The sequence below is a fragment of the Pan paniscus genome, chromosome 1, assembly GCF_029289425.2.
Source record: "Pan paniscus chromosome 1, NHGRI_mPanPan1-v2.0_pri, whole genome shotgun sequence".
Lineage (NCBI taxonomy): Eukaryota > Metazoa > Chordata > Mammalia > Primates > Hominidae > Pan > Pan paniscus.
In genome coordinates this window covers 199,039,567-199,062,864 of record NC_073249.2, presented here as the reverse complement: position 1 = coordinate 199,062,864, position 23,298 = coordinate 199,039,567, and the positions used below count along the sequence as shown (strand labels likewise).

Sequence of the window (23,298 nt, the reverse complement as noted above, 5' to 3'; positions counted from 1 at the left end):
CCTCTATGAATGAATAAATCTCCCCCACCCTCCCCAGTAACCAGAAAAAGAAAATAGAAAGCAAGGCATAAAATAAATGAAGGGCTCTATTGTTACAGAAATCAGTAAGGGACAGGAGTGTTCAGAGTCCCAGGCAGGCTGGCGTTAGAGTGTTCCTCCTTATTGATAGATGATCAGTTCCTCTGGACCTCTGCTTTCTTGGTCTAGGATAGGAGTTAAACATCCAGGATTCAAACATGACCATTCCTAGTCTTAGCAAATATCTAGGAAAAGGTAGAGAAGGCTGAACAAAACCATATGTTTGACTGTATTATGGTATAGACAGCACAGTTGAAAGAACATAGCCATTGGAATCTGATGTACTGGGCATTGAATTTTTGCTCTGCTACTTATTAATTGTATATGCTTGTATAAGATACTTAACCTCTCTAAATACACTTCCTTACCTGCAAAATGGAAGTATATCTACTAAGGCCAGGCGTGGTGGCTCACGACTGTAATCCCAGGACTTTGGGAGGCCGAGGCGAGTGGATCACAAGGTCAGGAAATCCAGACCATCCTGGCTAACATGGTGAAAACCCGTCTCTACTAATAATACAAAAAAATTAATCGGGCGTGGTGGCAGGCGCCTGTAGTCCCAGCTACTCAGGAGGCTGAGGCAGGAGAATGGCATGAACCCAGGAGGTGGAGCTTGCGTGAGCTGAGATCGTGCCACTGCACTCCAGCCTGGGTGACAGAGTGAGACTCCATCTCAAATAAATAAATAAATAAATAAAAAAGTACATCTACTGGAGATTGCTGTTGTGAAAATTAATAACAGAGTGTATACAAAGCTCTTAGTATATAGTGCCTGGCACTTAGAGGTGCTCAATTGGTGGTAACCCATTATTAGTAATAAGTATACATTGTCTTTCCAAAAATGTTTGCTATAGAAAAATTATTGTATTTGATTTGATTTTTTTTTTATTGTTGCAAATTGATATCTGGCCTAGAGGCCCTTCTAAAGGTGTTGAAATTTTTAACCATTGCAATAGGAGATCTAGGAAAACTAGCAAATTTTGGGGGGATGATAAAACTACCACCTTCTACTTTGTGACACAGTTACTCTATAGGAGAAAGGTGAACCTTGTAATTAGTTTTTGGAGGAATGTGTGTGTCAAGGTTTTGATCATAGCATGGTCTCTATTAGTTGCATGTATTAATACTTATTCTGAATGGGAAGAGACCAGGGATCTTAGAAGTAGGGTACTCATGATGAATGTATTTTTCTTTTAAATAAATCTTTTTCTTCTATCTCCCCAGCTGCTCAGATAAAGAATTTGATGAGCCAGCTAGGAACTAAGCAGGACTCAAGCAAGCTACAGGAAAATCTGTGAGTAACTTCCTGACAAGGTTGGGTTTTGTGAGGGCCATTTGAGGACACAGTGTCCTTGCCAGACAGCAGCTTAGGTTTCAGGTCTGGGAAGTCATAATGAGAGGCAGTGGGTCATGAGATAAGAGCTGGATCTAAAAGAGGGGCAACAAAGTATATTAATGGATTGTAATTTCCGTTGCCTTTCAAAGTCTTTGAACTCTGGTTCTTTCTCCTCTTGGGCAGTTTAGCAGAACAATTTAGGGAAGTAGAAAAGGGAATTCGTACCACTATTAAACTATATTCTGCTCACAACTCTGCCTAAATGAGCTTCCTTGTTGGCGTAGGACTCCTCATGATCTAGTCTAACTGGATTTCCAGCTACAGTCGGCCTTCCATATCCATAGGTTCTGCACCTGTGGGTTCAACCAACCACAGATAGAAAATATTCAGAAAAAAAAAGGAAGGTCTCTACTGAAGATGTACAGACTTTTTTCCTTGTCATTACTGAAACAATATAGTAGAACAATTATTTACATAGTATTTACATTGTATTGTGTCCGGAGTTAGTTCCTTCTGGTGGGTTCTTGGTCTCGCTGACTTCAACAATGAAGCCGTGGACCTTCGTGGTGAGTGTTACAGCTCTTTAAGGTGGTGCGGACCCAAAGAGTGAGCAGCAGCAAGATTTACTGTGAAGAGCAAAACAACAAAGCTTCCACAGCGTGGAAGAGGATCTGAGCAGGTTGCTGCTGCTGGCTGGCGTGGCCAGCTTTTATTCCCTTATTTGTCCCCACCCATGTCCTGCTGATTGGTCCATTTTACAGAGCACTGATTGGTCCATTTTACAAACCTCTAGCTAGCCACAGATTGCTGATTGGTGCGTTTTACAATCCTAGCTACAGAGTGCTGATTGGTGCATTTTACAATCCTCCTGTGAGACAGAAAATTTCTCAGAGTCCTCACCCAACCCAGAAGTCCAGCTGGCTTCACCTCTAAGTATTAAGTAATGTAATCTAGAGATGATTTAAAGTATATGGAAGGGGGTGCTGGGTGCAGTGGCTCATGCCTGTAATCCCAGCACTTTGGGAGGCTGAGGCGGGCAGATCACCTGAGGTCAGGAGTTCAAGACCAGCCTGGCCAACATGATGAAACCCTGTCTCTACTAATAATACAAAAATCAGCTGGGTGTGTGGCAGGCACCTGTAATCCCAGCTACTCAGGAGGCTGAGGCAGGAAAATAGCTTGAACCCAGGAGGCGGAGGTTGCGGTGAGCCAAGATCGCACCATTGCACTCCAGCCTAGGCAACAAGAGTGAAACTCTGTCTCAAAAAAATAAAAATAAAAATAAAAAATAAAATATATGGGCCGGGTGTGGTGGCTCACACCTGTAATCCCAGCGCTTTGGGAGGCTGAGGTGGGCAGATCACCCGAGGTCGGGAGTTCAAGACCAGCCTGACCAACATGGTGAAACTCCATCTCTACTAAAAATACAAAAATTAGCTGGGCATGGTGGCGCGTGCCTGTAATCCCGGCTACTTGGGAGGCTGAGGTAGGAGAATCACTTGAACCTGGGAGGCGGAGGTTGCAGTGAGCCGAGATTGTGCCATTGCACTCCAGCCTGGGTGACAAGAGCGAAACTCCGTCTCAAAATAAATAAATAAATAAAGTATATGGAAGGATATGCATAGGTTCTAGGCAAATGTTATACAATTTTATATTAAGGACTTGGCAGGAGGCCCTGGAACCAATCCCCCATGGATACTGAGGGACTACTGCATATGTAATCAGAACGGCCCAATGGGAGCCTGAGGGAGAGAATAGTAGACTGATAGTAGGGACTCCTGATTCTTTTTATCACATCCTTTTCTGCTCCATTTCTGCTTTTAGTGCTATTCTTCATCTTTAAAATGTACTGAGCAAGCCGGGAGCAGTGGCTCACGCCTGTAATCCCAGCACTCTGGGAGGCCGAGGTGGGTGGGTCATGAGGTCAGGAGATCAAGACCATCCTGGCTAACACAGTGAAACCCTGTCTCTACTAAAAATACAAAAAATTAGCCAGGCGTGGTGGCACGTGCCTGTAGTCCCAGCTACTTGGGAGGCTGAGGCAGGGGAATCGCTTGAACCTGGGAGGCGGAGGTTGCAGTGAGCTGAGATCACATCACTGCACTCCAGCCTAGGTGACAGAGCAAGACTCTGTCTCAAAAAAATAAAATACAAAAATTAGCTGTGCGTGGTGGCTTGCGCCTGTAGTCACAGCTGCTTGGGAGGCTGAGGCAGGAGAATCACTTGAACCCGGGAGGCGAAGGTTGGAGTGAGCCAAGATCGCGCCACAGCACTCCAGCCTGGCGACACAGCAAGACTCCATCTCAAAAAATATATATATATATATTATATATATAATATAAATATAGTATATAAATATATATAAAATATAAATATAGTATATAAATATATCTATAATATATATAAAATATAAATATAGTATATAAATATATATAAAATATATAGTATATAAATATATATAATATATATCTATCTATATATGTATATACATATATATGTATCTATATGTATATACATATATATGTATATATATATCAAGCAATATTTTTTGTTTCCTACCCTAGACAGTGTGAGGTGAGAGAATGACTATTATTGTGAGCTTTTTCCAGGGAAATGTGAAATATCTCTGGATATTTTGTACTGCCTGGGATGTTCAAGCCACTGATTGGGTACCTCTTGCTTTTGACTCCTTTTTTTTAAATCCTGGAGGCCCATTTGCAGTACAAAAAAACCATTAATAATTAGTAGTGTGGTGTGTTAGCCCATTTGGGCTACTATAACAAAATACCATAAACTGAGTAGTTTATAAACAACAACTTTATTTCCATGATCTAATCACCCTCCAAAGGACCCCATCTCCTAATATTATCACCTCGGGAATTAGGATTTTAACATATGAATTTTGCAGGGACACTAACATTCAGATCATAGCATGTGGTTTCACTGTCGTCTCAGAAAGCCTTTGTAGAAATGGCTGGATAGTAGAGGAAACCACAAATGAAAAGAGTACTTTTTGTATTTCTACTACTTTAAGTTCCACTTAATATACTACATATTCTTTCCTCTTCAATTCCCCTTCCTCCCTACTCCTTTTGTATTTTTAACAGGTAAGGCTTCTTTGTTTTGGAGGGAAGAGCCAGAAAGTCAGGTATAAAGAGCAGGTAGGAAGCCAAGGATAAGGCTAGAAAAGAGCCAGCTTTTTAAAGCAAGAGCATGGGATTAGATGTTTGGAGGTTGTTCCCTAGGGTAGGTAGGAAGCTACGCTTTTAATGCACATTTCATCTAACTGTCTGTGCCTAGATTCTAGTTAGTGGACTGTGGCAGTCAACTCCTGGACAATAAGAGAGTTCAGTATGTTTAAACTACTTGATTTAGGTGTGGGCGGCAATTGTTCTTTTTATATTTTTATCAGAACTGCTGATATGCTTTTCTTCTCTTCCCAAAGAGTTAAAATTCCTGATCTGTGCTTTCTTCAGCAGGCTATTGAAGCAGATTCTTTCTGCTCAGTGAAGATACCTTGAAGTGGGTTTGCCTGGGTAATATTTCTGGAATTTTGTTGTGAACCTGGGCATCTAGGGACTCATTTCTTCAAATGGCCCTTCATTCCCTACGTTATGAGACACTCTGAGAACAAAGTGGTTCTGTGTATAACCTTCTCAAGAAGTGACAACATCCTGAAACATATCTTTTCTCTCTTAGGCAACAGTTACAACACTCCACAAATCAGCTCGCCAAGGAAACAAATGAATTGCTGAAAGAATTAGGGTCCTTGCCCCTTCCCTTATCTACTTCAGAACAGGTTGGTATTTTCTGTTTTGTTTATTAATAGGAAAGGACTTTGTGTTAGTAGAAAGGCAGTGTGTAGAACAAAAAAAAAATAAGTTGACCTTTGGTGCTAGATAGATAGACCTCCTCTGCACCTCAGTTTCTTATCCATCAAGTGGGGGATATGTGACTGTCGGGGCAATAGAAAGAATGTACGCACCAGATGTGGCAAAGTGTCTGCGTCTGGTAGGTAATCAATATGTGGTGGCTGCTGCTATTATTAACATTATTAATATATTAATAAGATGGAGTTAACTGAAGAGAAATCTCAACATTTGCATCTCTTTGGGGTTTGGCTAGCAGTTTTATGTTTGTAGGCTTCCTCCTTTCTCCTAGTTTTTTTTTTTTTAAATTATTATTATTTTTATTGTTGTTGTCGTTTTGGAGACAGGGTCTCCCTCTGTCACCCACGGTAGAGCGCAGTGTTGCAATCATAGCTCACTGCAGCCTCCCACTTCTGGGCTCAAGCAGTCCCCTCCCCTCAGCCTCCTGAGTAGCTGCAACTACAGGCATGTGCCACCACACCCAGCTAATTTTAACAATTTTTTTGTACAGACATGGTCTTGCTTTGTTTCCCATGCTGGTATTGAGCTTGTGACTTCAAGCAATCCTCCCACCTCAGCCTCCCAAAGTGTTGGGATTACAAGCGTGAGCCCCATGCCCAGGCTTCCTAGTTTGTTTTGTATCCATTATCTTTACATTTTAATGAAACATCTTTCTTTCATGTTTTGCAGTTACCTTCATGTTCTGTCATGAATTATTCACAGGTCTCACTCAGGTTAAGGAACTGCTCGGGGAAAAAGGGTTCTCTTTTCAAGTCATTTTCTTCAGTGGCCATTTAAATCCTTTAGAAACACACAGTTTTTACTGAGATTCATTGTTCCCTTAATATGCCACATTCCTGAAGTCAGATGTGCCCCTCCTTCATTGTGGCTTGACTTGTCATTCATGATCTACCTCAGGTCTCCAGTAAAAAAAACTTTCTCCGTCTACCTTCCTATTATGATCCTGTTTTGCTTTTAGCTTCTATACCATTCGTGGGGGCACTTAACTTGTATTGCTTTTTAAATTTTATTTTATTTTTGAGATAGGGTATTACTCTGTCACCCAGGCTGAGCGCAGTGGCAATCATAGCTCACTGCAACCTTGAACTCCTGGGCTCAAGGGATCCTCCCAACTCAGCCTCCTGAGTAGCTGGAACCACAAGTGCGCACCACCACACGCAGCTAAATTTTTAAATTTTTTGTAGAGATGAGGTCTTGCTATGTTTTCCAGGCTAGTCTCAAACTCCTGGGCTCAAGTGATCCTCCTTCCTTGGCCTTCCAAAGTACTGGGATTATAGACATGAGCCACTGTGCCTGACCTTTATATCGTTTTTTATGATTGAACTTTTTAAATGATAATGTCCTATATCTGATGGCTCTGAAGACAAAGCCTTTCAACTTCCCAGTCCTGGGTTGTTTTTCAAAGTATGGGTTGTGGCTAGTGGAACATGAAGTCATTTTAGTGTATTGAGATCAGCATTTTAAAAAACTTAGAGTAGAAGTATCAGAGTCTATACTATGTAATAATGGTAAATATTGTTATATGGAACTGTTGTTTCATACATACATATGTGTATGGATGGATGGATCATGATGTCAAATTCTTTTTTTTTTTTTTTATTTGAGACAGAGTCTTGCTTTGTCGCCCAGGCTGGAGTGCAGTGGGATAATCTTGGCTTACTGCAACCTCCGCCTCCCAGGTTCAAGCGATTCTCCTGCCTCAGCTTCCCAAGTTGCTGGGATTGCAGGCACCCACTACCACGCCCAGCTAATTTTTGTATTTTTAGTAGAGATGGGGTTTTGCCATGTTGGCCAGGCTGGTTTCGAACTCCTGACCTCAGGTGATCTGCCCGGCTAGACCTCCCAAAGTGCTGGGATTACAGGCCTGAGCCACCACACCTGGCCCATGTTGTCAAATTCTTATTGTAAATCTCTGTCAAAAAAAAATTGAAAATCACTAGTTTAACCTGATAAACTGTTCCATGTAGCATATCTGGAGTTTTGGCCCCCACTTGCAGAAGAGAGAGGAGGACAAGATGCTTTGTCATCCTGCTACAAAGTAGTTACCCTTTGGTTGTCTATATACGGGCTGTTTATTCTAATTATTACTCATGCTGATGTTTCAGTTATGGGCCATTTCCCCCTTGCCATCCAATATCTCCAAACTGCTGCCAAGTTACCCATTTCTTCCTCCTAACCATGCACTTAGGGAATACACACTTGTAGATAGTTTTCATAGTAACAAAAAAGGAGTTGAAGGGTCTAATGCAGAGTAGTGAAAGTATTTAAGAGTTAAGTAGTAGCCTAAGCAAAATATAAATAGAAAATCAAATCTGCTACCAAAACAAAATTCATCAAACATCTTCTAAAACCAAATAGAAGTTATTTTTGGATTATGCATGCTGTTGTTCCTTTCCATTATCTTGGATCATTAAGAACACGAACTAGATCTACAAACATACTCTCTCTGGTGAAATATAATTCCTTGATTCCCCTCCTCTTGTTATGCTCTGTATCCTTTTGTCTTTCTACTCTTTTCTCATCTAATTAATCTTAGCCCCATCACCCATCTTTTCATTACTATCTTATACATCAAACCATACTCCTACTTTCAGTTTTTTTCCATACTTATATACTATCATCAATGATCTAGTTACCCAGTCCAGTGGCTTTTGAGGTTTTTTGTTCGTTTGTTTGAGACAGGGTCTCACTCAGTTATCCGGGCTGAGGCGCAGTGGAGTGGCGCAGTCGTGGCTCGCTGTATCACTGTAGCCTCAACCTCCCAGGCTCAAGTGATCCTCCCACCTTAGCTTCTCGAGTAGCTAGGACCAAAGGCATGTGCCACCACACCCAGCTACTTTTTAAATGTTTTATAGAGACAGAGTCTTGCTATGTTGCCCAGGCTGGTCTCAAACTCCTGGGCTCAAGCAATCCTCTCTCCTCAGCCTCCCAAAGTGCTGGAATTACAGGCATGAACTGCCATACCAGGCCCTTTGTAAAGAGTTTTTTTTTTTTTTTGGGACAGAGTTTCGCTCTTGTTGCCCAGGCTGGACTGCGCAAATGGTGCAATCTCGGCTCACCACAACTTCCACCTCCCAGGTTTAAGCAATTCTCCTGCCTCAGCCTCCCGAGTAGCTGGGATTATAGGCATGTGCCACCACGCCCAGCTAATTTTGCATTTTTAGTAGAGATGGGGTTTCTCCATGTTGGTCAGGCTGGTCTCGAACTCCCGACCTCAGGTGATCTGCCAGCCTTGGCCTCCCAAAGTGCTGGGATTACAGGCATGAGCCACCGCACCTGGCCATAAAGAGTTTTTATTCACTTTTTTTTTTTTTGAGACACAGTTTCACTGTGTCACCCAGGCTGGAGTGCAGTGGCGTGATCTGCACTCCAACCAGATCAGTGGCATGATCTGCACTCCAGTGAGCAAAGGCTCACTGCAACCTTTGCCTCCCAGGTTCGAGCGATTCTGCTGCCTCAGACTCCCAAGTAGCAGGGACTACAGACGCACACCACCATGCTAATTTTTGTATTATTAGCAGAGACAGGGTTTTGCCACGTTGGCCAGGTTGGTCTTGAACTCCTGACCTCAAGTGATCCGCCTGCCTCAGCCTTCCAAAGTTCTGGGATTACAGGTGTGAGCTACCATGCCTGGCCTATTCACTTTTTTTCTGTTTCCTTTGATCCTCTTGCCTATCCCGTCTGCCCTGAAACTTTCTTCTTGCCATGATTCTCTTTCATTGTGTCCTCCAACTCTGGAGATCCCCAGGTTGAGTCAGCCTCCTTCCCGGACTTCATATCCTCCTAAGAGTGGGCATGCCCCAAGGTTGTGCCATTGATCCTCGAATTATTTCACTCTATGCTTTCTCCTTAGGAGTCACTTGCTTTTATGACCTCCCTTTCACCTTTATGATCATGACCTCAGATCTTTTTCCAATCTAACCCCTTCACCTCTAAGTGCGTGGCCCATATCTTCAATTCATGTTCTGACATCTCCTCCTGAAATAAACTACCTTCATATAAAACTTGTCTTATACTGAGTTTCTCATGTTTCACCCAAACCCCTTAACTAAGTTCATTGACAATACTTAACATCACAGAAAAGTTTGTGCCTTTTGACCTAATATTCTCACTCATGCTAATTAGCCCTAAGGGGAAAAAAAATTCTGAAGGTAAACACACACACACACACACACACACACACACACACACACACACACACACACACACACAAACACATACATACACAGTCTATATACTCTGGAGCCAAATTTCCTGGATTTAAATCCATCTTTGTCACTTACTGTGTGATCCTGGGCAAATTACATAGCCTCTGTGGTGCTTTGGTTTTCTGATGTGTAAAGTTGGGACTATAATAATGCCTAATTTATAGGTCATTGTATAGATAAATGAATTATTATGTAAAGCACTTACAGTAGTACTGGTACAATTTAAGCACTATATAAATATTAGCCATTACATTGGGGCTTACTTTATAATATTTAATAACTGTGAAAAATCTAGAAGGAGTATTTACATAAAATTTAGGTCAACTTGATGGAATATATGTAAGCGATTAAAGATCATGGCCGGGCACAGTGGTTCACACCTGTAATCCCAGAACTTTGGGAGGCTGAGGCGGGTGGATTGCTTGAGTACAGGAGTTTGAGACCCAGCCTGGGCAACATCTCTACAAAAATTAGCCAGGCACGGTGGCTCATGCCTATAATCCCAGCACTTTGGGAGGCCGAGGTGGGCGGATCACCTGAGGTCAGGAGTTTGAGACCAGCCTGACCAACATGGCAAAACCCCATCTCTACTAAAAATACAAAAATTAGCCAGGCGTGATGGTGGCCACCTATAATCCCAACTACTCGGGAGACTGAGGCAGGAGAATTGCTTGAACCCAGGAGGCGGAGGTTGCAGTGAGCTGAGATTGTGCCATTGCACTCCAGCCGGGGTAACAGAGCGAGACTCCCTCTCAAAAAAAAAAAAAAAAAAAAAAATCGCGCCACTGCACTCCAGCCTGGGTGACAGAGTGAGACTCCATCTCAAAAAAAAAAAAAAAAAAAAATCGTGACACTGCACTCCAGACTGGATGACAGAGCGAGACTCGGTCTCAAAAAAAAAAAAAAAAAAAATTAGCCAGGCATCGTGGTACACATCTGTAGTCCCAGCTACTCAGGTGGCTGAGGTGAGAGGATCATTTGAGTCTGGGAGGTTGGGGCTGCAGTGAGCTGAGATCACACCACTGCACCCCAGCTTGGGTGACAGAGCAAGACCCTGTCTCAAAAAAAAAAAACAAAAACATAATTGTGAAGAGTATGGTAACATGGAAAATGTTTACGATGTATTTAAAAGTTATGATAATATTTTTGCATGGTGAGGTTAGGGAATGATGTCCTCCCCGTTATTGTTATAATTTTGTTTATGCAAAAATAAAAATCTCAGAAGAAAAAGGTTGCTCATCTAAATTTGCTTTTAGTATTACCATCACTCTTCCAGGTTTGAAATTTCAGTCATTCTTGACTTTATCTCTCTTTCCCCACCACCAGTCAAAATGTTTCTTAAATTCATTTCTTTATGATTTTATTACTGATACTGTATCCTCCTAACCTTAAACCTAGACTACTGAATTAGTGTTCTGTTTGACTTGTTTCTTTTTTCCATTCCACCTTTGTGTAAACGGTGACCCAGGTCTCATCACAGACTAATTTTTCTAAGTTACTATTTTGTACCCATGATGTTTCTTGCTCAAAAATCTTCATTGCTCTTTGTTCTTTAGAGGTTGAACCCCAAACTCATTAGCTTGGTTTTTTTTTTTTTTTTTTTTTTTTGAGACAGAACCTGGCTCTTTTGCTCAGTCTGGAGTGCAGTGGCGCGATCTCAGCTCACTGCAACCTCCACCTTCCAGGTTTAAGCAGTTCTCCTGCCTCAGCCTCCCAAGTGGCAAAGGACTACAGGCGCATGCCACCACGCCTGGCTAATTTTTTGTATTTTTAGTAGAGACACGGTTTCACCATGTTAGCCAGATGGTCTCCATCTCCTGGCCTGGTGATCTGCCTGCCTCATCCTCCCAATAGCTTGGCGTTTTGTTTTGTTTTTTGAGATGGAGTTTCACATGTGTTGCCCAGGCTGGAGTGCAATGGCACGATCTCAGCTCACTGCAAGCTCCACCTCCTGGTTCAAGCAATTCTCCTGCCTCAGCCTCTCAAGTAGCTGGGATTACAGGTGCCTGCCACCATGTCTAGGTAATTTTTTCTATTTTTAGTAGAGATGGGGTTTCACCATGTTGGCCAGGATGGTCTTGAATAATTCCTGCCCTCAAGTGATCCACCCACCTTGGCCTTCCAAAGTGCTGGGATTACAGGCATGCGCTACTGCGCCCGGCCTAGCTTGGCATTTAAAACCTGCTGTGGTTGGCCCCTTTCTTAACTTTCCAATTTTGTATTTTAGCTACTCTCATTACTAAACGTGTAGTTCCAACCAAACGGTCTGTCTAGAGATCCTCTTCAAGTTCTGCCACCATGCCTTTGCTCACACTATTCTCTTGCTTGGATTTGCCTTACCCCTTCTTTCTGCTTATTCATGCCTTCCTCTTACTTCACTGTCCACCTTCTCTTGAGGCCTTTCTTGACCGCTTGAGTTCTTACTGATTATTCCTGCCCTCTGAACTCCTATAGTACCAATTGGATATAGCAGTTATTTATAATAACTTTGTTACTTGTCTGTCTATATCCTTTATTTACAAATAGCTGTTTGAGGTCAGGGGTGAGTTTTTACTTCTGTGTTCATAGAACAGGACAATGCTGTCAGTATGTGGTTGTGTGTGTGTGTGTGTGTGTGTGTGTGTGTGTGTGTGTGTTTTGTTTTTTCAGACAGAGTTTCACTCTATTGCTGAGGCTGGAGTACATGGCATGATTTCAGCTCACTGCAGCCTCAACCTTCCGGGGTCAAATGATCCTCCTGCCCCAGCCTCTGAGTAGCTGATGTGTACCACCACGCCCGGCTAATTTTTTTATTTTTTGTAGAGATAGGATTTTGTCATGTTGCTCAGGCTGGTCTTGAACTCCTAGGCTCAAGTGATCCTCCTGCCTCAGCCTCCCAAAATACTAGGACTATAGGCATAAGCCACTGTGCTCAACCTCAGCATGTGTTTTTTGAGACATAGAAGTAACAAGCTTAGTGGAGGTAGTCTGTAGATAAATGAAGTACTTATCAAGTCTCAAAGATTTTAAACCACTAAAAGCCTGTGAAATGCTTCTATAGTTTACAGGGAAGCTGTGAATTCAATATAGATGAATAGGGTTTTAACATTTTAGCTAAAACCCAACTCTGTTTGGATTCAATTGGAGTCCAGAGGTATTTATTCTCTTTTATATTCTCCAGGGCACCAAAATTCTGAATTGCAGTTCTTTGGAGATTACTTTAGAAGTTAAATACAGGCTGGGCATAGTGACTCACGCCTGTAATCCCAGCACTTTGGGAGGCCGAGGCGGGCAGATCACCTGAGGTGAGGAGTTCTACAATAGCCCGGCCAACATGGCGAAACCCCATCTGTACTAAAAATACAATAAAAAATTAGCCAGGTATGGTGGTGGGTGCCTGTAATCCCAGCTCCTCAGGAGGCTGAGGCACAAGAATCGCTTGAACATGGGCGGCAGAGGTTGGCAGTGAGCTGAGATCACGCCACTGTGCTCCAGCCTGGGCGACAGAGCAAGACTCCGTCTCAATAAAAAGAAAAAAAAAAAAAGAAGAAGAAGTTAAATGCAACCCAGTTCCAGGTTTGTCAGAATGAAAGAAGAAAAATTCTGACTTGGTCTATAGTATTAACCAGGGACTTGAGCTAGCAAAGAGCAAATTTATTAATTTAAAGAAGAGACTATTTCATAATAATTTTCCTAGTTGGAAATCTTTAAGGGGTATAATTTTACTTTTAAGGGAAATTAAAACCAAATGATTCTGGGTTAATATGAAATCTCAAGTTCTTGCTTGATTTCCTTAGCGCCAGCAGAGACTTCAGAAGGAACGCCTCATGAATGACTTCTCTGCAGCCTTAAACAATTTCCAGGCTGTGCAGAGAAGGGTATCTGAAAAGGAAAAGGAGAGTATTGCCAGAGCAAGAGCTGGATCTCGTCTTTCTGTAAGTTGATTCCCAAAAGAAGACCTTTGCAATATCAGAATGTTCTTTTCCAAGTTTGTGGGTTTTTTTCTTTTTCTCTTTGACCAATAAACATGTAAGTTAGCTGCTGTGAAAGTGGCAGGTTGGTGTAACCTATGTAAAAAATATATATGCACGTGATCAAAGCCTAGAAAGGAATCTGAATGAGGGTTAAGAGATATAGGAGGAAGAACTATGTCTAATTTTCTTTTTCATTTTGATATATTGGTTTTAACGTTAAAAACTTGAAAATAAAAATAATGAATCTGTTTCCTGGAATATAACAGGCTAGTTTATTTGGACTAGCCCTCTGTTTTTGAAAAGGATTTTCAAATACTGGATTTTAAAAATCCAACTTCTCAAAAGTATCAAAGATTATGAAAATATTAAGGTAAAGCCTGAGAGGTCAGCAGAATACTGAAACTGCTTTTGCATTGAATGTCTTTACTGAAGGCAAACTTGAACTTCAGTTTTGATATCCTCATGGCATGAGGAGGATAAAAGTCAAAGCCAAAGGTCCATGCAAGAGAGAGAATATAAAAGAAGGTACAACTCAAATTAAACTGGGCCCTAAGAGACTATATCCTTAGAACATTAAGTCAAAAGTAAGCTCTCCTATCCCCCGGCAGATTGCAAAAAGATTGCAGTAGCACTGAACTGAGCAGATGGAGGAGGAGGGCAGGAGGGAGGAGAAATCTAGACAAGGTTACCACAAAGTAACCTTCTTCAGGCAGATTTTCTGCTCAAATTCATCCTACCTGAATGGTTCAGTGGTCCTGGACTGGGAGAGCCACGTATGTGTGGGATAGAAGCAAACACAAATTCCTTCTGTAGAAAGACACCTTTACCCTAGCCCTGAAATAATACTCTCAAATAATTTTTCTAGGGCAGTAAGTACCAGTCACTAAAAATAACCATGTGTGCAAAGAAACAAATTACTCTGAACAAGAATTAGTAGAAACAACAATGAAGTGAAATATACCTACAAAGACTTTTTATATTAGAATTATAAGACAACTATACTTATTGTGTTTAAAGACATAAAAGGCTGAAAACCTCTGCAGGAAACTACACAAAGATTTGAAAAAGTGTCAAAAGGATTTCTAAAATGGAAAGATATAATACAGAAATTTAAAAACTTAGTGGATGGGTGGTTTAACTAAAAAATTGGTTAGAATATATTATCCAGCATGTAGCATAGGGGGTTAAGAGGTTAAATACGGAAGAAAGATTATGAGAAATGGAGAATGGAGAGAAAAGATCTAACGTAGTTTTAAGTGGAGTTATAGAGTGAGAATAGGACAAACATAGAACAGAGGTGATATTTGAAGAAATAATGACTGATAATATTCTAGAACTGATTAAAAACACTAGCCTGCAGTTTCAAGAAGCCTAACAAATCCCAAGCAGGATAAATAAAATCTCTAATCTAGATACATCAAAGACAAACTTCAGACCAGAGACAAAGAGAAAAATCATAAAGATAGCTAGAGAAACATTAGAATACCTTCAAAGATACGATAGTTAGATTGACAGTTGACTTCTCAACAACAGTGGAAGCCAGTAGAGTGCTATCTTGAATGTTGATGAAGGACAATAACTGCCTACCTAGGATTCTAAACCCAGTGAAAATATATGTCAGAATGAGGGCTAATTAAAGACATTTTCAATCAAAAGAGAGTTTTCTGTCAGCACATCTTATTGAAGGAAATTCTAAATAATATATTTCAGATGGAAGGAAAGTGATCTCAGATGGAAAGTCTGAAAAGCAGAAAGAAATGAAGAACAAAAAAAGTGGTAAAGATGTGAAAAGACTAGTCACAGACAGGGAGAAGACATTGCTATATATATTTAAGAGCAAAGGACTAGCATTTAGAATATATAAAGAATTCGGCCAGGCGTGGTGGCTCACACCTGTAATCCCAGCACTTTGGGAGGCCAAGGTGGGCAGATCACAAGGTCAGGAGTTCAAGACCAGCCTGGCCAACATGGTGAAACCCCGTCTCTACTAAAAATACAAAATTAGCTGGGCGCGGTAGCGCGTGCCTGTAATCCCAGCTACTCTGGAGGCTGAGGCAGGAGAATCGCTTGAACCAGGGAGACAGAGGTTGCAGTGAGCTGAGATTGTGCCACTGCACTCCAGCCTGGGAAACAGAACAAGACTGCATCTCAAAAAACAAAAAACAAAACAAAAAAACCCCCAGAATTCCCATGAATCAATATGAAAAAGAAAGATACAACTCAATAGAACAAAAGTTGTCAAACTTTTTAATCTCAGGAACCCATTACACTCTTAAAAATCATTAAATTCTGTGGCCGGGCGCAGTGGCTCATGCCTGTAATCCCAGCACTTTGGGAGGCCGAGGCGGATGGATCACCTGAGGTCAGGAGTTCGAGACCAGCCTGGCCAACATGGAGAAACCCTGTCTCTATGAAAAAATACAAAATTAGCCGCGCATGGTGGCGCATGCCTGTAATCCCAGCTACTTGGGAGGCTGAGGCAGGAGAATCACTTGAACCTGGGAGGTGGAGGTTGCAGTGAGCCGAGATTGCACCATTGCACTCCAGCCTGGGCAAAAAGAGTGAAATTCCGTCTCAAAAAAAATATATCATTAAGTTATCTTCTTGAATCTTAAAAAAAAAAAAAATTACTAAGGACCTGTATTAGTCTGTTCTCACTCTGCTATAAAGAACTGCCCGAAGCTGGGCATGGTGGCTCACGCCTGTAATCCCAGCACTTTGGGAGGCTGAGGCGGGCAGATCACAAGGTCAGGAGTTCAAGACCAGCCTGGCCAACATGGTGAAACCCCATCGCTGCTAAAAATATAAAAAATTAGTCGGGCATGGTGGCAGGTGCCCATAATCCCAGCTACTCAGGACGCTGAGGCAGGAGACTCGCTTCAACCCGGGAGGCGGAGATTGCCATGAGCTGAGACCGCACCGCTGCACTCCAGCTTGGGCAACAGAGTGAGACTCCATCTCAAAAAAAAAAAAGGAAAGAAAGAACTGCCAGAGACTGGGTAATTTACTTTAATGTATATTGAAGTATTTAATTTATATAGGAAAGAGGTTTTGTTGACTCACAGTTCCACATGGCTGGGAGGCCTCAGGAAACTTACAGTCATGGTAGAAGACACCTCTTCACAGGACAGCAGGAGAGAGAATGAGTGCTGAGAGAAGGGGGAAGCCCCTTATAAAACCATCAGATGTTGTGAGAACTCAGTCACTATCACGAGAACAAGGGGAAAACTGTCCCCATGCTTCAGTTTTCTCCATCTGGTCTCGCCCTTGACACGTGGGGATTATTACAATTCAAGGTGAGATTTGGGTGGGGACACAGAGCCAAACCATATCAGACCCCAAAGAAGTTTTGTTTATATGAGTCATAGCTATTGATGTATACTGTATTAGAAATTAAAACTGAGAAAAATTTTAGATGTTTGTTTATTCATTTACAAATAATACACTTATTACATATTAACATGAATATAAATTAGATTTTTTATGCACATGGGGAAAGAAGGAATTAAATTAGATTTTTCATTTTAAAAAATTGTGTTTCCAAGAAAAAAAATTAGTGGGCAGAGTAGCATTATTTTCATTTTTGCAAATTTTTTTTATTTTAATGTCTGGCTTACCAGAAGGCAGCTAGATTTTCATAGCTGCTTTTGTTTTTTAACCTCCATACTAAAGATGTAAGTGATTTATATAACACCATTACAGTATTAGAATATTCTGAATTTGACTATTTACTTACTTTTACCAGTGAATGTTATACTTTCATATGTTTTCATGTTACTAATTATTATGCTTTTCATTCAGCTTGAAGAACTCCCTTTAGCACTTCTTGTGAGGCAGGTCTAGTGGTGATGAACTCTCTCAGCTTTTTTTGTCTAGGATTATATCTGCTTCTGTATTCAGTCTATTATGATAGATTGTTCTGGTTGAAGTATCTGAAGAAAATCCAAGCTAGCAGAAATATACAATTGGAAAAGGAATATTTTTATAACCTTGTTGATACTCTTCTTTGATACTACATCAAAACTTGACAAAAGTTAGTTGCATTGTACAATCTAAAACCATTATAATGACTTCATACTCTGTTACATTAACATCTGTTGGTCTATATTATACTTTGATTGGATCTTTTATCCATGCATGATTTTTATAGCATCATGTATTTATCATTTGGATAGTATTTGTTCCCTGAGTTATGCAGCTCTTCCAAATGTCGATACATTTCATTTTACAATATAAAAAAATACATATTTCCATCAGTTTCACCAGAAAAGTATTTAAATATTGGAAAACTCTTACAATGGTAGATACAAGTCTTCCGAAATTTTATTTTTATTTTTACTTGAAAGCTACATTTTTGTCATTGGCAACAAACACCCTCTGTTGTTTTCCTTGAAGTGACAGGCTCATACTTATTTTCAACAAGTTGTCTGCCAAATACCCATCTGAAAAGTTTATATGTATAAGTTTATGAAAGTTTTAAAGCTTTTAAATAAGTTTTTAGTAAGTTCTTATAAAACTATATTGAATAAGTAAAAATGGTATTCCCTAAAAAAAGTGGCTAGTTCAGCCTGCAGTTCCATTACACAAGTGCTTTTCCTAGAGACAGACATTGTATTTCTTTATGCAGCAGAAGTACTTTATGTGCACTTCCCATTTCACAATACAGAATAGTAGAAAGATATGTATTGAGGGGTCAAGGTTTAATTAATAATTTGTATGGCTTCAAGAATACATTGGCTTTTAAAATACGGTGAGTGTGTGGTGATGAAGAATACAATAATACTAGTGCAATTCGGTGCCACTGCCTTGAGCCATTTTATCTATCTGTATTAGTCCGTTTTCACACTGCTATAAAGATACTACCTGAGACTGGATACTTTATAAATAAAAGAGGTTTAATTGACTCACAGTTCTGCATGGCTGGATAGGCCTCAGGAAACTTACAACCGTGGTAGAAAGCTAAGGGGAAGCAAGGCATGTCTTACATGGTGGCAGGAGAGAGAGAAAGAGAGTGCAGGGGAAATACCAGACACTTACCAAACAACCGGATCTCATGAGAACTCCCTCACTAACACGTGAACACTAACACCCCCATGATCCAATCACTTCCCACCAGGTCCCTCCCTTCGCACGTGGGGATTACAATTCGAGACGAGATTTGAGTGGGGACATAGAGCCAAACCATATCACTACCATTGCCTTTTTTTAATTTTTAATTTTTGTGGGCACATGGTAGGTGTATATATTTATGAGGTACATGAGATACTTTCACACAGTCATGTAATGTGTAATAATTACACCATGGTAAATGGGGTGTCTGTCCCCTCAAGCATTTATCCTTTATGTTACAGACAATTCAATTATACTCTTTTAGTTATTTTTGAATATGTAATTAAATTATTATTGACTATAGTCACCCATTTGTGCTATCAAATACTAGGTCCTATTCATTCTTCCTATTTTTTGTGCCCATTAACCATCCCCACTTCCCCGCCACCAGTCCCCCACCATTGCTTTTGCTCCATCCTGTTGATATTTACACTCATGGAGCAAATAAACACGTTAGTATTATTTTGAGTAATGGTCAAACAAGTGAAAAGGTACTCAGCTTCTTTAGTAATGGTGAAATTACAGATTAAAATAACAATGAAATACTATTTCATGCCCACCAGGAGGGCAGAAGTTTAAAATTCTGTGAACACTGGGAGTTGTCATTATGGATATGATGCAACAGGAACTTTTTTATCTGGCCGGTGGTATAAGTTAGAACAACTACTTTGGAAAACATTTTGGCTGTATCTTCAGAACACATGCAGACCTTGTGATCCAGCAATTCTACCCTAGAGAAACCTGTATGTGTTATACCAGGATGTATGTACAAGAATGTGCATAGCAGCATTGTTTGTAGTAGTCAAAAATTGGAAACATCCAGATGTCTGTCAACAGTAGAATGGATAAATTGTGTTATGTTCATATACTATAATATCATACAGCAAAGAAAATGATTGAACCACAGTTACATTCAGTATCAGAGATGGATCTGGCATAATCTGGAATGATTCAAAAAAAGCACTAAAGAATATAAACAGTATAATTCCATTTATGTAAAGTTCAAAAACAGGCAAAATTATATTGAATAAGAATATAGCTCACTGTTCTTAAAATGCAAGAAAATGATTTTCACAAAGTCAAGATAATAGATACTTTAAAAGGGAGGGATGGAGTTGTGATTGGAGAAGGGCACATGAGTAGGCTTTTGGGACTCTGGCAATGTTATTTCTTGATCTGGGGAAAAAGATAAAGTAAAAAGAAAAAAAAACCAAAAACCCACAGTGTTCCTCTGAGTGGATAGAAGAAATTTGAAATTCTTTTCATTTTGCTTGTCCTGTATTGCTATTATAAAAAGGATAAGCTTTTTAAAAATGAAAATACATTGATTTTTACCATTTTTGCTTTGTTATTTATTTATTTATTTATTTATTTATTTATTTATTTATTTATTCTGAGAGGGAGTCTCACTCTGTCACTCAGGCTGTAGTGCAGTGGCACGATCTTGGCTCACTGCAACCTCTGCCTTCTAGGTTCAAGCAATTCTCCTGCCTTAGCCTCTCGAGTAGCTGGGATTACAGGCACCCACCACCATGCCTGGCTAATTTTTGTATTTTAGTAGAGACGGGGTTTCACCATGTTGGCCAGGCTGGTCACAAACTCCTGACCTCAAAGTGATCTGCCCACCTCGGCCTCTCAAAGTGCTGGGATTGGGATTACAGGCGTGAGCCACCGCACCCAGCCTGTTTTTAAATTATAAAAGTAATACATCCATTAGACTGATTTTTTAATAATAATGATATTTATTCTTACAGCTTGATTACAAAGCATACTTTTTCCTCATCAAACAGTAACACCTGAAAGATTCGATTGCTAGTCTTTCACCAAATGCCAAAAATCCTGGTAAATTCCCTTTTAAAGTAACACTATATGCTTGCCTAACTTTCTTAATTCAATAGTATTAGATAAATTACCATTGGAAAGACTATTTTTCAAAAACGTTATTATATGCCAAAGAGGAGACTATGATAAATCAGAGTTATTGTAAGAATTAAACAAAATAATATACAGAATAATAGATTCCCAGTAAGTTCTGTTAGATCAAAATCTGCCACGATTTGAAGCAGCCTTCTTGAAAATAAAGGTTAGTGGGCTGGGCGCTGTGGCTCACGCCTGTAATCCCAACACTTTGGGAGGCCGAGGCAGGCGGATCACGAGGTCAGGAGTTTGAGAGCAGCCTGGCCAATATGGTGAAACCCCGTCTCTACTAAAAATACAAAAATTAGCCGGGCGTGGTGGCGTGCACCTGTAGTCCCAGCTACTCAGGAGGCTGAGGCAGAGGAATCGCTTGAACCTGGGAGGCAGAGGTGGTAGTGAGCTGAGATCGTTCCACTGCACTCCAGCCTCAGCGACAGAGTAAGATTCCATCTCAAAAAAAAAAAGGAAAGGTTAGTTTATGTGTATTTATGCCAAATCCCATCTCTCCAGAGTTTAATATATATTGATAATAGATTGATTAGCAACGTTCTCAAAGATCTCATATACTCTTTTTTTTTTTTTTTTTTTTTGAGATGGAGTCTTGCTCTGTTGTCCAGGCTGGAGTGCAGTGGCGCAATCTCAGCTTACTGCAGCCTCCGCCTCCCAGATTCAATTCTCCTACCTTAGCCTCCTGAGTAGCTGGGACTACAGGTGCCCGCCACCACGTCCAGCTAATTTTTTTTGTATTTTTAGTAGAGACGGGGTTTCACCATATTGGCCAGGCTGGTCTTGAACTCCTGACCTTGTGATCTGCCCACCTCAGCCTCCCAAAGTGCTGGGATTACAGGCGTGAGCCACTGCGCCCGGCCAGATCTCATATACTTTTGACCACACATCAGTAAAAATCAAAAAAACCTTAGGAGAAAAAAAGGTAACACCATTTACATTAGACTGATTTTTGAAGTGAATCTGCTTTAGTGCCTACTGTGCTATGTCCATTTAAAAAATGTTTACATGTTCTGAAATTTTGTATTCTTGCAAGTTTATCTACCTCCCCCTAAATTTTAAAATATTTTATTGTTGTTATTTTTATTTTTAGCCCTTTCTCCTACGCATATTATTCTCCACCCTGTTCAGTATGGTTTCTGTTCAGGACTCAAACTGGAATGCAGATTTTCTTCAACCACTTTACACCCACTTCTTAGTTGAGACAGATTGCCAGAGTCCTATGTAATCTTACAGATTCTGTGGGTGTCAAAGGATGTTGCTTCTTTATACTGTGCTAAGGAAGCCCTTGTTTTGTGTGTCTGTGATGTGTTTCTGGATGACAGCAGCAATAATACCATCTACTTTCTAGGCAGAAGAGAGGCAAAGAGAGGAGCAGCTGGTCTCATTTGACAGGTAATAGAATTATTCATACAACCTGCTGGATAGTTGAGATGGGAATCTATCTCGTTATATTTTAATTTTAAAAATCAATGAAAAAATAGAGGGCAAAAATAAGGGGGCACCTGGAGTGGATAACATAATCCACAGAATAAAATTAAAAAGGCAAAACCGTGGGCTTTTCCAAGCTCTTTGAGTTATTGGAAGGAGTAATTTCAAGGTGAATAAAAACTTCCAAGAAACCATTGATGTCTATGTGTTAAGCAGAGAGCTTGACTCCCTAGGAATAAGTATGAACCTACATGTCTACAGATTAGGAAGTCTAAGTCATCTTACCTCTAATGCAGATTTAAACCCATCAGAGTTCTTGGGTCTCTACTCATTTATAAAATGGAAGCAACTCATCCTTCTAGGAGTATTAAGAGGGAAACCAGACAATTTGTATCTGAATGATGTTCTTAACTTCTCCAAACTAATCGCATGGAAGTGTATTTGTGGTATTAGTTCAGAACTTGATATGTTTTAGCATAGATACACATCCATCCCTCCCCACTACACTATGAGCACCTCAAAGGCTTGGGGACTCTGTCTTACTTAGTTTTGTATCTCTAGCATGAAGAGGACGTTATTTAAACTTTGTAGAGGTGAAGTATGATTTATGATACTGATGGGAAAACACATAATAATGGAATTTTAAAGTGTTTTATATCTCGTATAATAAGTAATATGTTTTCCTTTTAAATGCTTGAAAATAAAGAGGCGGTGGGGCATGGTGGCTCAAGCCTGTAATCCCAGCACTTTGGGAGGCCGAGGCGGGTGGATCACCTGAGGTCAGGAGTTCGAGACCAGCCTGGCCAACATGGTGAAACCCCATCTCTACTAAAATACAAAAATGAGCTGAGTGTAGAGGCAGGCAGGCGCCTATAATCCCCGCTACTCTCGAGGCTGAGGCAGGAGAATCTCTTGAACCCGGGGGGCGGAGTGAAGTAAGCGCCACTTCACTCCGGCCTGGATGAAAGAGCGAAACTCCGTCTCAAAAAAAAAAAAAAAGAAAAAGAAAAAAGCCAGGCATGGTGGCTCAAGCCTGTAATCATAGCACTTTGGCAGGTTGAGGCAGGAGGATAGCTTAAAGCCAGGAGTTTGAGACCAGCCTGGGCAACAAAGCAAGACCCCCATTTCTAAAAAAAATTTTTTTTAAAGTGTTATAACATTTCACTAGCTTTCTGTTAAGAGGGTTTTTTATGGATTGTTTTTTAATAGAGATGAGGATTTTGCTGTGTTAGCCAGGTTGGTCTTGAACTCCTGGCCTCAAGCAGTCCTCCTGCCTCAGCCTCCCAAAGTGCTAGGATTACAGGCATGAGCCACCGCGCCTGGCCTGTTAAGAGGTATTTAACCCAAAGCATAACCCCAAGGAAATTTCG

The 23,298-nt window shown here is 40.6% G+C and overlaps 1 protein-coding gene across 1 annotated transcript in view; it reads left to right on the top strand.

The window, feature by feature from the left end:
* Positions 1 to 23,298, top strand: part of STX12 (syntaxin 12) — a 51,065-nt gene that overhangs the window by 15,135 nt on the left and 12,632 nt on the right. The window contains exons 2-5 of the mRNA XM_003828077.6: positions 1,303 to 1,372; positions 5,114 to 5,213; positions 13,289 to 13,426; positions 21,849 to 21,892. Coding sequence (XP_003828125.1) covers positions 1,303 to 1,372; positions 5,114 to 5,213; positions 13,289 to 13,426; positions 21,849 to 21,892 — 352 coding nt within the window. The remainder of the gene's footprint in view (positions 1 to 1,302; positions 1,373 to 5,113; positions 5,214 to 13,288; positions 13,427 to 21,848; positions 21,893 to 23,298) is intronic.